This window comes from Carassius carassius, chromosome 39 (assembly GCF_963082965.1).
Source record: "Carassius carassius chromosome 39, fCarCar2.1, whole genome shotgun sequence".
In the NCBI taxonomy this organism is placed as follows: Eukaryota; Metazoa; Chordata; class Actinopteri; order Cypriniformes; family Cyprinidae; genus Carassius; species Carassius carassius.
Window position 1 is genome coordinate 9544499 of NC_081793.1, and position 13600 is coordinate 9558098.

A 13600-nucleotide genomic window follows, 5' to 3' on the forward strand; every position below is an offset into this window, starting at 1 on the left:
AATCGTTATTTAATGACAGATTATAGCATTATACACTTTAGATTACAGAACAAGCAATGTTTGTGGTGTTCTTGCATGGTTTTGACACAGATGTCGCTAGCGTGTCGTCACTCTTTTGTTGTGCATGTGTCGAATAAGTCGATTACATTTTTTGCTGGATTAAGTCATTATTACGAAAAAGTTTCTCATCATTACGAGATGTTAAGTCATTATGACAAAGTTATTAGTAATTATTATGAGAAAGTTTCTCATTATTACGAGACGTTAGGTCATTATTATGAGAAAGTTTCTCATTATTACGAGAAACTAAGTCAATATTCCGAGAAATTTTCTCATTATTACAAGAAAGTTTCTCAGTATAAGGAGATACTAAGTTAATATTACGAGAAAGTTTCTCAGTATAATGATGTACTAAGTTATAATTATGAGAAAGTTTCTCATTATTATGACTTACAGAATCATATTTTTCTCAACTGTGGCATGTCCCCAGTTCTATTCCCCCATCTGTCAGTTTTCTACTACCATGTGATATACAGTAAACTCTCTCTCTCTTTAAAAAAAAACAAACAAACAAAAACAAAGCAAACAAATAAACCAATAATTAAAATTAAAGAAAAAAAGCCCCTCTGAGACTTGACTTACAACTTTTCCATGATGTTTCTCTATAACTCTTTGTAGATGCCCTTCTTGCTGATCTGGAAAATTCAGCCTTTCCTCTGGGTTGCTATCCTGTTCTGCTCACCTCTGACCCTCCAGTGAATTCTGATCCCCCATCCAGTGCTCAGGATCCTGCCCAGAACCGGCCACTTCCTCCAGCATACACCCCACAACAAGTATGCCATGAGATTAACACAAATCAAAAACAAACACACAATCTGATATGATGTTTCTAAGCAAAATATATTCATTTTACAGGATCATACAATTTCTATTGATTTGTTTCATAGACAGTTTCTGCTGCAATGAAGTCGAACGGCTCTCAGAACTCTAACCAAGACAAACTTTACAGGTATTTTAAACCTCGATAACACAATGCACTGAATAACACATTGATTTTCACATGAGGTATATACCCAAAAGAAAGAAAAACAAGATGTCTTTACTGTCATTTTATCTCCTCCTCCTTTTAACGTCTCGGTCACGTATGGTAACACTCGTTCCCTGAATGAGGGAATGTAGACGTTACGTCAGTGACTGAAAAATTGGGATCTCGCTATAGAGACTAATCGCCTTCGAGTATTAACAAAACAAGCCAATTAAAACATGCTTGATCCGCTACGCCTGGCTGCCGAGGGTGCGGGAGGAACTTCAACAGATTTTGCTAAAAGGTAAACTGAACTAAGAAGCACTTAGGCGCACATATCCGGTCCGCAGAAGGGAATGGCGCAGCAAGCATAATGGACAGAAACTTAAGCTCTACTGACTGCAGAGGCTCAAAGGGCTCCTGTAAGCACGTAGGCATGCCTCGTAGAGGGTGCTCTAGCTGAAGTGATGGTGTTTACCACTGCTGGAGATTCCACAGATCTGGGCGCAGGTGCCAGAGGGTGTCCCCTCTCTGAGAAAGGAGATCCTTCCTCAGTGGAATACGCCAAGGAGGGGCTGTCACGAGGAGCATCAGTTTTGAGAACCAAGTCCGATTGGGCCAGTTTGGCGCTACTAAGAGGACCTGCTCCTGCTCCTCTTGCACAGTGTCTGTACGAGAAGGCTCACTGGGGGAAACGCATACTTGCGTAGGCCCCAAGGCCAGTTGTGTGCCAGCAAATCTGTGCCGAGGGTCCCCTCGGGCAGGGAATAAAACAGTTGGCAGTGGGACATGTCTGGGGAGGCAAACAGGTCTACTTGAGCATCCCTGAAGCGTCTCCAGATCAGCATCCCTGAAGCATCTCTCATTCTCCTGGAAGGGCGGGCTGATGTGTGAGCTTGTCAGCTGCATGATTGAGCTCACCTGGGATGTGAACAGCACAAAACGACATCAGATGCTTCTGACTCCAAAGGGGGAGATGGCGGGCGAATTGCGACATGCGACTGGAGCGTAGACCACCCTGGTTGTTGATGTTTTGGATATGCAATTGATATGCCACTGCAGGCGAGGCCCTGTTCAGGTGCCTGATGCTGCATGCCCGTTGCACATGACACCCCAGCCGATGGCAGAGGCATCTGTTAAGACAACAACAAGCATGGACACTTGCACTTGGGGGACCCCTGCCCACAGAAGAGCAAGGCCCGACCACGGGCTGAAGGTTTGGCGGCAGAGCATTGCCATGCCCATCTCGGGACTCGATCGTGAAGCCAGTGCTGAGGTTTCAGTGGAACCGCCCTCCTGCCCCAGAACGACTACATGCAGTTCAGTGTCAACTGAGCACACTCTATCAAGAGATGTGCTTCAGGTTGACTGAATCCAACGCCATACCGAGAAAAGAGATCCTCTGCACAGGGGAGAATTTTCTCTTTTCCCAGTTGACACGATGCACCAACCGGCTGAGGTAGCGGAGTACTACATCCCTGTGTTCGCATAACTGAGCTGAGGACTTGGCCAAAATGAACCAGTCATCGAGTTCGTTGAGAATGTGTATGTCTCCTTTCCTCAGTGGAACGAGGGCTGTCTCCACGACCTTGGTGAAGACACGAGGTGACAGGGCTAGTCCGAAGGGGAGGACCTTGTACTGATACACTTGCCCCTCAAACGTGAAGTGGAGAAATGGCCTTTGTCGAGGGGGAATCGCAACATGAAAGTACTCGTCCTTCAGGTCAATCGCTGCGAACCAATTCTGTGGATGAATGCACTGAAAGATAAGTTTCTGCATTAACAACCTGAATGGGAGCTTTTGAAGGGCCCGGTTCAGAACGCGCAGGTCCAGGTGTCGTAATGCACTGCCTTTCTTGGGTACAATGAAGTATGGGCTGTAAAACCCCAACTTCATCTCGGCTAGAGGGACCGGCTATATTGCGTCCTTCACCAGCAAAACAGCAGTTTCTGCTCGCAAAACGGGAGCATCTTTGTCCAGCACAGAGGTGATCCGGATGTCCCTGAACTTGGGAGAACTGAATCACATAGCTGAGTCTGATGGTGTTCCTGAGCCAGCGAAACAGCCAGGCTAACAACAAGCGGAACTAAGTGAGTGAGTGACGTGACATAACATACAGCATGGTGACCCATACTCAGAATTTGTGCTCTGCATTTAACCCATCCAAAGTGCACACACACAGAAGTGAACACACACACACCATGAACACACCTGGAGCAGTGAGCAGCCATTAATGCTGCGGTGCCCGGGGAGCAGTTGGGGGTTCTGTGCCTTGCTCAAGGGCACTTTAGTCTTGAGACTTAAACCTACAATCTTAGGGTTAGGAGTCAAACTCTCTAACCACTAGGCCACGACGTCAGTGGTTCTCTTAGTAAAGGCCAAGAAGCGGTGCTTGTTGGACTCCCTCATATCAGACAGGGTTACCAAAGGTGGCATTCCTAGACCACCAAAGCGGACATTATCTGATCCATGGGCCTCGCCATGACTTTCGTCACCCTTAGGGCAGGGTCCGTCGCAGTGCGCATCTCCTGCATCACACCCGGGTCAGAACTACCCTCGTGCAACTGCTTTAACGCCTTGGCCTGGTAGACTTGCAGGAGACGATCAGGACATAAGGTCATCTGCTGGTGGGCCGGATGAAGTGCTGGGCCCCGCCCTGTCCAAGAATTCAGCATCTGCATCATGGTACACCAGAGGGTACGATACAGCAGAAGAGTGAGGGGCCTGTGGAGACTTGCTCGGCTGGGAAGCCCTCACTGTGACCCTCAGATCACCCTGGCCATGTGCCGAAGTAGTCCTCCTCTGCGCAGAGGAATTAGAATGAGGCATGTGGAGGGGGACTCCTCCTCGGTTGATGAAGAGGAGCCGTGATCGCAACATCGCAATGGTCATATGAGAACATGATTTATTCATGAATGCTGCCTCTGCGTGCTCAAGGCCCAGGCACACGATGCAGTGATTGTGACAGTCAAATGGAGCCAAGAAGCCACCACATCCAGAAACGCACGAGTGGAAAGACATCTTTAAAAGACACCCCATCACTTGTGGAGCTCTTTTAACTACACTCACAATTTAAGAGATACATTATTCGCATGCTTGGCGAAAGAGATTTTAATCTAGATTTAAACAGAGAGAGTGTGTCTGAACCCCGAACATTATCAGGAAGGCTATTCCAGAGTTTGGGAGCCAAATATGAAAAGGCTACCTCCTTTAGTGGACTTTTCTATCCTAGGAACTACCAAAAGTTTTGTGACCTTAGGGAGCGTGATGGATTGTAACGTGGTAGAAGGCTAGTTAGGTACGCAGGAGCTAAACCATTTAGGTCCTTATAGGTAAGTAATGATACGGAACTTAATAGGTAGCCAGTGCAGAGACTGTAAAATTGGGGTATTATGATCATATTTTCTAGGACTCTAGCTGCTGCATTTTGGACTACCTGTAGCTTGTTTATTAAAGAAGCAGGACTACCACCTAGAAGTGCATTACAATAGTCCAGTCTAGAGGTCATGAATGCATGAACTCGCTTTGTTTGTTTCTAATGTTTCTAAGATGGAAGAATGCAGTTTTTGTAACATGGGAAATATGATTTTCAAAAGACAAGTTGCTGTCTAATATAACACCCAGATTTTTGACTGTAGAGGAACATCCGTCTAGTTGCAAATTGTAATCTACAAGATTCTGTGTAGTGTTTTTTGGTCCAATAATTAATATCTCTGTCTTATCCGAATTTAATTGGAGAAAATTATTGGTCATCCAATCTTTTACATTTTTAACACACTCTGTTAGCTTAGATAATTTAGAAGTTGAATCTGGTCTCGTTGAGATATATAGCTGAGTATCATCATCATAACAGTGGAATCTAATTCCGTATTTTCTAATAATATTACCAAGGGGACCTAGGAAGGATCCTTGTGACACTCCATATTTTACTGGTGATAAATGAGATGACTCCCCATTTAAATAAACAAAATGGTAGCGATCGGACAGGTAGGATGTAAACCATCTTAGAGCCTGCCCTTGAATACCTGTATAGTTTTGCAATCGATCTATGAGTATGTCATGATCTATGGTGTCGAACGCAGCACTAAGCACTTGCTGTCCACAGTGGAGGAGCTTGAGGATGTGGCTTTAACTTGAACTCTTAAAAACCCTCAGGGTCTACCAGTATGTGGAAGAAAGTATTAATGGCAAGAAGCGTTAATAAGTTGGTGGAGTTGAGGACATGAAGGGATGTTGAAACAACTGATGCTGGAGTAAGTCGAGCACTGCCTGTGTGTTTTCTGGCAGTTAATTGAAAGATTAAATGGTTTCACTCCTTCACATAGTAATTCACATAGTTGTAATTCATGGAGAGGAATTATGCTAATTGTGAATGCATGCATGTATGGTCTATTTACAAATGACTGGAATTCATTAACATACACAAGTTTAACTATGAAATCTGAGGTTTATGATGTTTAATCTGGAGGAGAGTTTTTGGGAAGGTCCATTTTATGGGGAAATTACTTGTATTATTTACACATATATTTTAAGTTCAATGAATGAGGCCCAATGACCAACAACACACTGTTAAGCAGTGCTCTCCAACCCTGCTCCTGTAGAGATATGGTCCTGCAGACTTCAGTTCCAACCCTGCTCCAACACACCTGTCTGTAATTATCAAGTAGCCCAGAACACATTGATTAGCTGGTTCAGGTGTGTTTGATTGGGGTTGGAGCTGAAATCTGTAGGACGGTAGCTCAACAGGAGCAGAGTTGGAGACCACTGCTGTAAAATTTCATGTATGACAAATGCATTTAAATACGGTAGTGAATCCCTTAAATTATAGTTTTGTGTGTGTGTGTACATTTGAAATTCAGTGACTGACACCATTTTGCCATCTCAAACTTTTTTTACCAAATTACTAGTTTATTGTCATGGTCTTTTTTTTTATTTTTATTTTTTACTTTTTTATGTTTCCTATTTCTGTTCTCCTGCCTTTTTATTTTTTTTTACCATCTTCTGTTTTTTTTTAAATCTCTGTCCACATGAAAACACAAAAGCGTACTATGAAGCACTGTCAAGAGCATGCCAAACCAACAGATGGTGATATAATCTCAGCTAAAGCCATGTTGGCCAATCAGAAGCCTGTCAAACTTTCCAGTAGGCGGAGATAACAGAAATCTCCGGTTTCACTGTCTACACGATAACACTGCAACCAGAGATTTTGAAAATCTTTACGCTGGCAGGAGGTTTAAAAAATATTTGGTTTCAGTGACCTGGTGCTGCGTTTGTATGTGGATGAATGGCCAAACCGCCAAGAAAAAGCTGCAGTTTTGAAAATACCTGCGTTCATGTGGACAAGGGCTCAGTTAGTTTATTTGATCTAGTTTCCTGTGTTCAGTCCTTGATTGTCTTAGTCAGTTCACCTGCGTTCAGTTAATTAAGTCAGTTTTTCTCTTGCACCGGTACCTATGTAACCGGTATGTACTAGAAACGAATCAGAACGCAGATTTCAGTCCCTTATGTTGGTGCCACATGAATGCCTGAGCGATCAATTGAAACATTTGTCCTGGTTCTCTGAGAAGGTTCTAAGAAGCATGGGTGATGCTAGGCCATTTTTAGCGGGGCTGTAGTGATAGTTACGGAACACAGTTTAAGATATTTTAGATTTAGTGCGAGAGCTTTCTGTCCCTCCATTGAAAAGGTAAGTAAGGTATACTGTCCATGTCAGGAAAGGTAATAAAAACATCATCAAAGTAGTCCATGTGACATCAGAGGATCAGTTAGAATTTGTTGAAGCATCAAAAATACATTTTGGTCCAAAAATAACAAAAATTACGAATTTATTCAGCATTGTCTTCTCTTCCGGGTCTGTTGTGAGCGCGACTGCTGTGACTGTTGACGTACGACACTGCTGACTTGTTATTGGGCACGCCAGAACTCATGTCAGCAGCGTCATGCGTCAACAGTGCCATGAACGCACTCACAACAGACCCGGAAGAGAAGACAATGCTGAATAAAGTCGTAATTTTTGTTATTTTTCGACCAAAATGTATTTTTGATGGACTATGCGGGGCACCATTATTCTGATGACATAAAATAGTTGCACTTGGTGAGCTACTGCCGCTACCTTTTGCAGTTTTTACCACAACACAACTCGGAATAAAAAATTCTGGTAATAAAATACTAATATGATGACTACAGCTGCTGTAAAAAAAAAATCCCGTAAAAAAACGTAAAATTCCGGCAGCTGGGGTGCCGGAAAAATACCGTTAAATAACGGGCACATTGAGTAACGGTAATTTTCCATAATTCAAAAATACATGAATTATACATGAGATTTTCAGTATTTTCTTCAGTTTTTAATGTTTAATAAGCTGTTTTACATAAATATTATGGAAAGTAAAAAATAAAAAATAAAAAACATTAAATTATCATAAAGTTTGAACACTGCTTTAATTCAAATAATCCGCCATAAGTGCGAAAATGTGTTTTAATAATTTATTGACATATCTGCAAGAATATACCAATAGTTTGTTCAGGACTGCAATTTACAAATATTCTTTGTTCAAAACTGCAACAATATACCTGTATAAAGATTATAGCACTGCAACAATATTCCAACAATAATTTGCCCATAACTGCAATAGTACAGAAAATATTGCAAACGATCATGACTGCAACAATTTTCCAATTAAAAAATAAGCCCAAAAGTTTAAATTAGATCACAACTGCAACAACATACCAATTCAGTTTGTTCATAACTGCAACAGTATAAAAATATATATAAAAAAAATCATAACTGCAACAACACACAATAAAAGAATTGTTCAAAACTGCAACAATATTGCAGTTTGGTAAACAAATAAAAATTAATAATTAAATTGTCCTTAAAACTGAACCACCTGTGAACAGATTAATTAATCTCGACAACAGATGATGCATGAAAAAAAAAAATGTAACCATTAAAGGAAATAATCAGCAAGTATTTTAAGTCTGTGACGCTGGAAAGAATTTCTGCTATATGCAATGTAGGAAGATTTGACACTCAAAGTTTTATTCCATCCTTTCATAGTCCGCAGTCTTGTTAATCAGTCAAAGAACCTTTGGACTGACTGCTGATTTCTTTATCGATGTGGTCTTCTCCACTTTCGATCCCTTCTCGGGGTTCATCTTAAAAAGGCATCTGTTGAATAAAAAAAAAAACCTTTAGTAATAAAACATGGACTGTAACATATACTGTGAATATATTTAAAATAAAAGCAGAACAATAAGAACTTACAAAGGGCATGCTTGTGGTGGATGTTTGGCATAAAGAACTATGTGAGAGGTAGTTGTGTGTGAGACAGAATGAGAAGGTTGTGACAATGTAAGAGAGTGTGTTGTGTGAGGACGAGAGTGTGAGGATGCATGTAGGGCTGCACGATTAATCACATGCGGTTGTCAGGTGTGTTTGCAGATGAATCGCATTCGATTATGGACAGGATATTGCAGGATATTCACTTGTCAGTGAACTACAGCTCTGTGTATTAAATGTTGCTCGATTTTAAAACAGGTGATGGATATTTACTTCTAATCACAGGACCGGCTTTACTGACGAGACGCCTGAAAAACGCATGTGATTAATCGTGCAAATAGAAGCGTGTGTGAGGATGCGCGTGAATGTGTTAGTGTGTGAGAGAGTGTGTGTGAGGATGCATGTGTCACTGTCTATGTGAGAGTGTGTGGATGTTTGTATAAGGATGTGTGTGTGAGAGTGTGTGTGTCTGTAAGAGAATGTGTATGTGAGAGTGTGTGAGTGTAAGGATGCATTTGTAAGAGTATGTGAAAGTGTATAACTGTGTGTGTGAAGATGCGTGTGAGAGTGTGTTTGAGGATGCATGTGTTACTGTCTATGTGAGAGTGTGTGGATGTTTGTATTAGAATGTGTCTCAGAGAGTGTGTGTGTGAGGATGCATGTATGAGAATGTGTATGTGAGAGTAAGGATGCATTTGTAAGAGTATGTGAAAGAATGTAACTGTGTGTGGAAAGATGCGTGTGAGAGGGTGTTAGTAGTGTGTGTGTGTGTGTGTGTGAGGATGCATGTGTAACTGTCTATGTTAGAGTGTGTGGATGTTTGTATTAGAATGTGTGTCTATGTGAGGATTAGTGTGTGAGAATGTGTATGTGAGAATGTGTGAGTGTAAGGATGCATTTGTAAGAGTATGTGAAAGTGTCTGTGTCTGTGAAGATGCATGTGAGAGTGTCTCTAAGAGTGTGAGGATGCGTGTGTGACTGTGTGTGTGTGTGTGTGTGTGCGAGTATGGATTTGAGAGTGTGTATGAGTAAGGAAACGTCTGTGAGAGTGTGTGTATTTGAGAATATGTAAGTGTGAGGATGAGTTTTAAAGAGAATGTGTGTGTGTGTGGATGCATGTGTGAAAATGTGGATGTGAGTGTGCGAGTGTGAGGATGCATTTGTGAGTGTGTGTATGTGAGAGTGTGTGAGTTTGAGGATGTGTGTGTAAGTCAGTGTGTGTTGAAAAAGTGTGAGTGACTGTGTGTGAGAACACGCGTGTGAGTGTGATACGTGTGAGAGTGAGAGTATGAGTGTGTGTTTGAGAGTATGAGTGTGGGTTTCCTGGGTATGAAATGTTCAAGCAGTAGTATGAAGCAAACATCAGCTTCAGAGCGTCGCAGAAGATGGTGATGTGGTCGTTAACTATGACTTGGTCAACAGAAAACATAAAGTTCTCTGCGGTCAAAGGGGGAGCTTTCTGTTGTCATGCATAAGAAAAAGAAGAGATCAGTTACACTGTGATAAACTTACTGCAAATATTACATTTACATTTATTCATTTAGCAGACGCTTTTATCCAAAGCGACTTACAGATGAGGACAGTGGAAGCAATCAAAAACAACAAAAAGAGCAATGATATACTGTATAAGTGCTATAACAAGTCTCAGTTAGGTTAACACAGTACACCTAGCATGGGATTTTAAATAATATAATATAAAGAAAACAGATAGAATAAAAAAAGAATAGAGCAAGCTAGTGTTAGAGGTCTTTACACATACACACACACATACAATTGCATAATTAATGAAAAGAAAATAGAATATAAAAAGATTAGAAAGGTAGTTAGATTTTTTTAAAGAATAGAATTAGAATAGTGAGTGTTAAAGTTAGAGGGTCAAATAAAGATGGAAGAGATGTGTTTTAAGCCGATTCTTGAAGATGGCTAAGGACTCAGCTGTCCGGATTGAGTTGGGGATGTTATTCCACCAGGAGGGAACATTTAATTTAAAAGTCCATAAAAGTGACTTTGTGCTTCTTTGGGATGGCACAATCAAGCGACGTTCACTTGCAGAACGCAAGCTTCTAGAGGGCACATAAGTCTGAAGTAACAAATTTAGGTAAATGGGTGCAGAGCCAGTGGTAGTTTTGTAGGCAAACATCAATGCCTTGAATATTATACGAGCAGCTATTGGAAGCCAGTGCAAATTGATAAACAGAGGTGTGACATGTATTCTTTTTGGCTCATTAAAAATTAATCTAGCTGCCGCGTTCTGAATTAATTGTAAAGGTTTGATAGAATTGGCTGGAAGACCTGCCAAGAGGACATTACAATAGTCCAGCCTGGACAGAACAAGAGCTTGAACAAGGAGTTGTGCAGCATGTTCCGAAAGAAAGGGCTTGATCTTCTTGATGTTGAATAAAGCAAATCTGCAGGATCGGACAGTTTTAGCAATGTGGTCTGAGAAAGTCAGCTGATCATCAATCATAACTCCAAGGCTTCTAGATATTTTTGAAGGAGTTATGGTTGATGTGCCTAACTTGATGGTGAAATTGTGATGAAACAGTGGGTTTGCTGGAATCACAAGCAGTTCTGTCTTGGCAAGGTTGAGTTGAAGGTGATGGTCCATCATCCAGGAAGAAATGTCTGTTAGACAAGCTGAGATGCGAATAGCTACCGTCGGATCATCAGGATGGAATGAGAGGTAGAGTTGAGTGTCATCAGCGTAGCAGTGGTATGAAAAGCCATGTTTCTGAATGACAGAACCTAATGATGCCATGTAGACAGAGAAGAGAAGTGGTCCAAGAACTGAGCCCTGAGGCACCCCAGTAGTTAGATGTTGTGACTTGGACACCTCACCTCTCCAAGATACTTTCAAGGACCTATCTGATAGGTAAGACTCAAACCATTGAAGTGTGGTTCCTGAGATGCCTTTTGCCAGTAGGGTTGATAGGAGGATCTGGTGGTTAACCGTGTCAAAAGCAGCGGACAGATCAAGCAGGATAAGTATTGAAGATTTAGATTCCGCTCTAGCCAGTCTTAGAGCTTCAACAACTGAGAGCAAGGCAGTCTCAGTTGAATGTCCACTTCTGAAGCCAGATTGGTTGCTGTCAAGGAGGTTGTTGTGTGTGAGAAATGTAGAGACTTGGTTGAACACAGCTCGTTCAAGTTCTCTTTGTTGGTGAAATGATGGGGTTGTGTGATGTTGTTCCCGAGAGGCGTGTTAAGGGGCGGGTTTTAGCGAAGCGAAGCGCAGCAGAGCTTCGGTCTCGATGGTGGAAATGCAGTGCTATTTTGGCCTCGTGCTGCAGGTCAGAGGCTATTAGCCCTGCCTGGCCCATTTTAAGCACTGGCTCACACTGGCCCGACAGTGGAAAAGCGGCAATTGAATTGCTATCCTTTCACTTTCTGATTTTGTGCACCAAATCCACTGCCTCTGGTAATTTCTCAGCAATTTTCAGGGAGATCTTGCCAAGAACTTTGATCATTAGATCCAGAGTAATTTTCTGGATCTTCCTTCTTCATGCTGGTTAGTCTCAGCCCTTCACTGATAGCTGTTCGCCTCCAACAGTTGAGGTGGTTTCATATCTTCTATCAAATCTAAAGTCTTCTTTTCCAACACAGAGATTCTCTCATTATGGTTGGTGGTATCTTTAAGGAGTTTTTCCACTGATCCATTTAGAAAGGTAATGGCGCGATCAGTGTTACTCACCATTGTCTCCATAGATGTAACCTTTTAGAAAATTACTTCACATTTTGCGGAAAGAAACTGAATGGCAGCCATATCCTTGCTGAGGTCACAGTCACGGGATGTAATCTTTTTTTTTTTTTTACGATAGGCTTTTAGCTGGGGTGAACGGAAATAGAGTTGCCAAGGATTTTTCTTTAACGACTGTATCAACAAAACCATTGGTTAAATCGGTCAACATTGCATCATCAGGATACAGGGCGAAGAGTTGAGATGGCACAATGTTTTCATTTTTATCCATGTTTGCCAAGGGCACAATTTTAAAATTCATCTTAACCTACTATTAGCCTATTATTCATTCAGTAATTTTTCACCATGTCATGTATCGCTGCAATCTCTAGAAATAATCTATAACAATTTCAACTGTTTGACAAATAATTTTGTATTGTATTGTCAGGGGCAACATTTTTGAGGAGGAAGAAGTATGTGTGTGGGGAGGGGTGTGTTGTGCTCATGTGACACACAGCAGCCACAAACTGATATAGGCTTATGTCCCTGCTGAAAACAAAAAACAACAACAAAAATAAAACCATCACAGAAAAATGTGCTGGTTCCACAACAAATAACATTACAAACATTAGAACCATCAACTTTTAAAACAGAATTTATTGGTTTTAACAAGCCACCAATAGAAGGCAACCAATTTCCAGTAGAGACCAACAGGATCCTAGAGTTTCCAGTAAAACCAATACAGTGTTTCAGGCTGAGCTACTGAGTAAAGAGAAGATCAGCGGGAGATGAGGAGTACAGCAATCCAATGATAATAAGGACATATGAAAGACTCACATAGCACATGAACATTCACAATACCGGATGCTAGTCTTCTTTTTCTTCTTCTTCTTCTTCTTCTTTTGTTTTTATGTCGGGTTGCGAACCAACTTCAAAGGTGCATACCGCCACCTACTGTGATGGAGTGTGAAAAGAATGAACTAATTTCTATATCCTATAATATAACCCACACTTCTTGATGAATTTTATGACTACATTTATCTGTTTCCTTGAATTTGAACTATCATTTAATATATTAGTTATATTGAATTCCCGGCAACCTACTGCTTGAAGATCTTCCTTAAGAATCCTCCTTTCTTCTTCATATGCTTTACATTCCTTAAAAACATGTTCTACCGTCTCATCTACCAAACAAACCTCACATAAAACTGTGTTGTGCTTCCCTATAATGTGTAAAGTGTAATTTAAATTAGAATGTCCTGTTCGTAAATGTGTAATAATAATTTGTTCTCTTCTACTTAAATCGAGACTTATTTTGCTTTTCTTTACCGTTTTTTGAATCCTATAAAAATACCGCCCCTTATGACATGTATCCCAATCTGTCTGCCATTTCCTATTGCGCGCTTCTAAGATTAACTGTTTACCTTCTGATCTACTGAGTGATATGTTTATATTTGGTTCTTCCATTTTTAATGATTCTTTTGCTACTTTGTCTGCTTCCTCATTCCCTTGAATTCCCATGTGTGCTGGTACCCACATAAATCGAATTATAATTCTCATTTGTTTTAAACTGTACAACCTGATCATGATTTCTATTAAAATGTCAGTTCTATTTGTTTC

General features: G+C 41.1%; 1 protein-coding gene across 2 annotated transcripts in view; it reads left to right on the forward strand.

Annotated features, from left to right (window-relative positions):
• LOC132121358 (transforming growth factor beta-1-induced transcript 1 protein-like) overlaps positions 1-13600 on the forward strand; it is a 120999-nt gene that overhangs the window by 25746 nt on the left and 81653 nt on the right. For both annotated transcript variants that reach the window (XM_059530673.1, XM_059530674.1), the window contains 2 exons: positions 679-833; positions 948-1009. In XM_059530673.1, coding sequence (XP_059386656.1) covers positions 679-833; positions 948-1009 — 217 coding nt within the window. The remainder of the gene's footprint in view (positions 1-678; positions 834-947; positions 1010-13600) is intronic.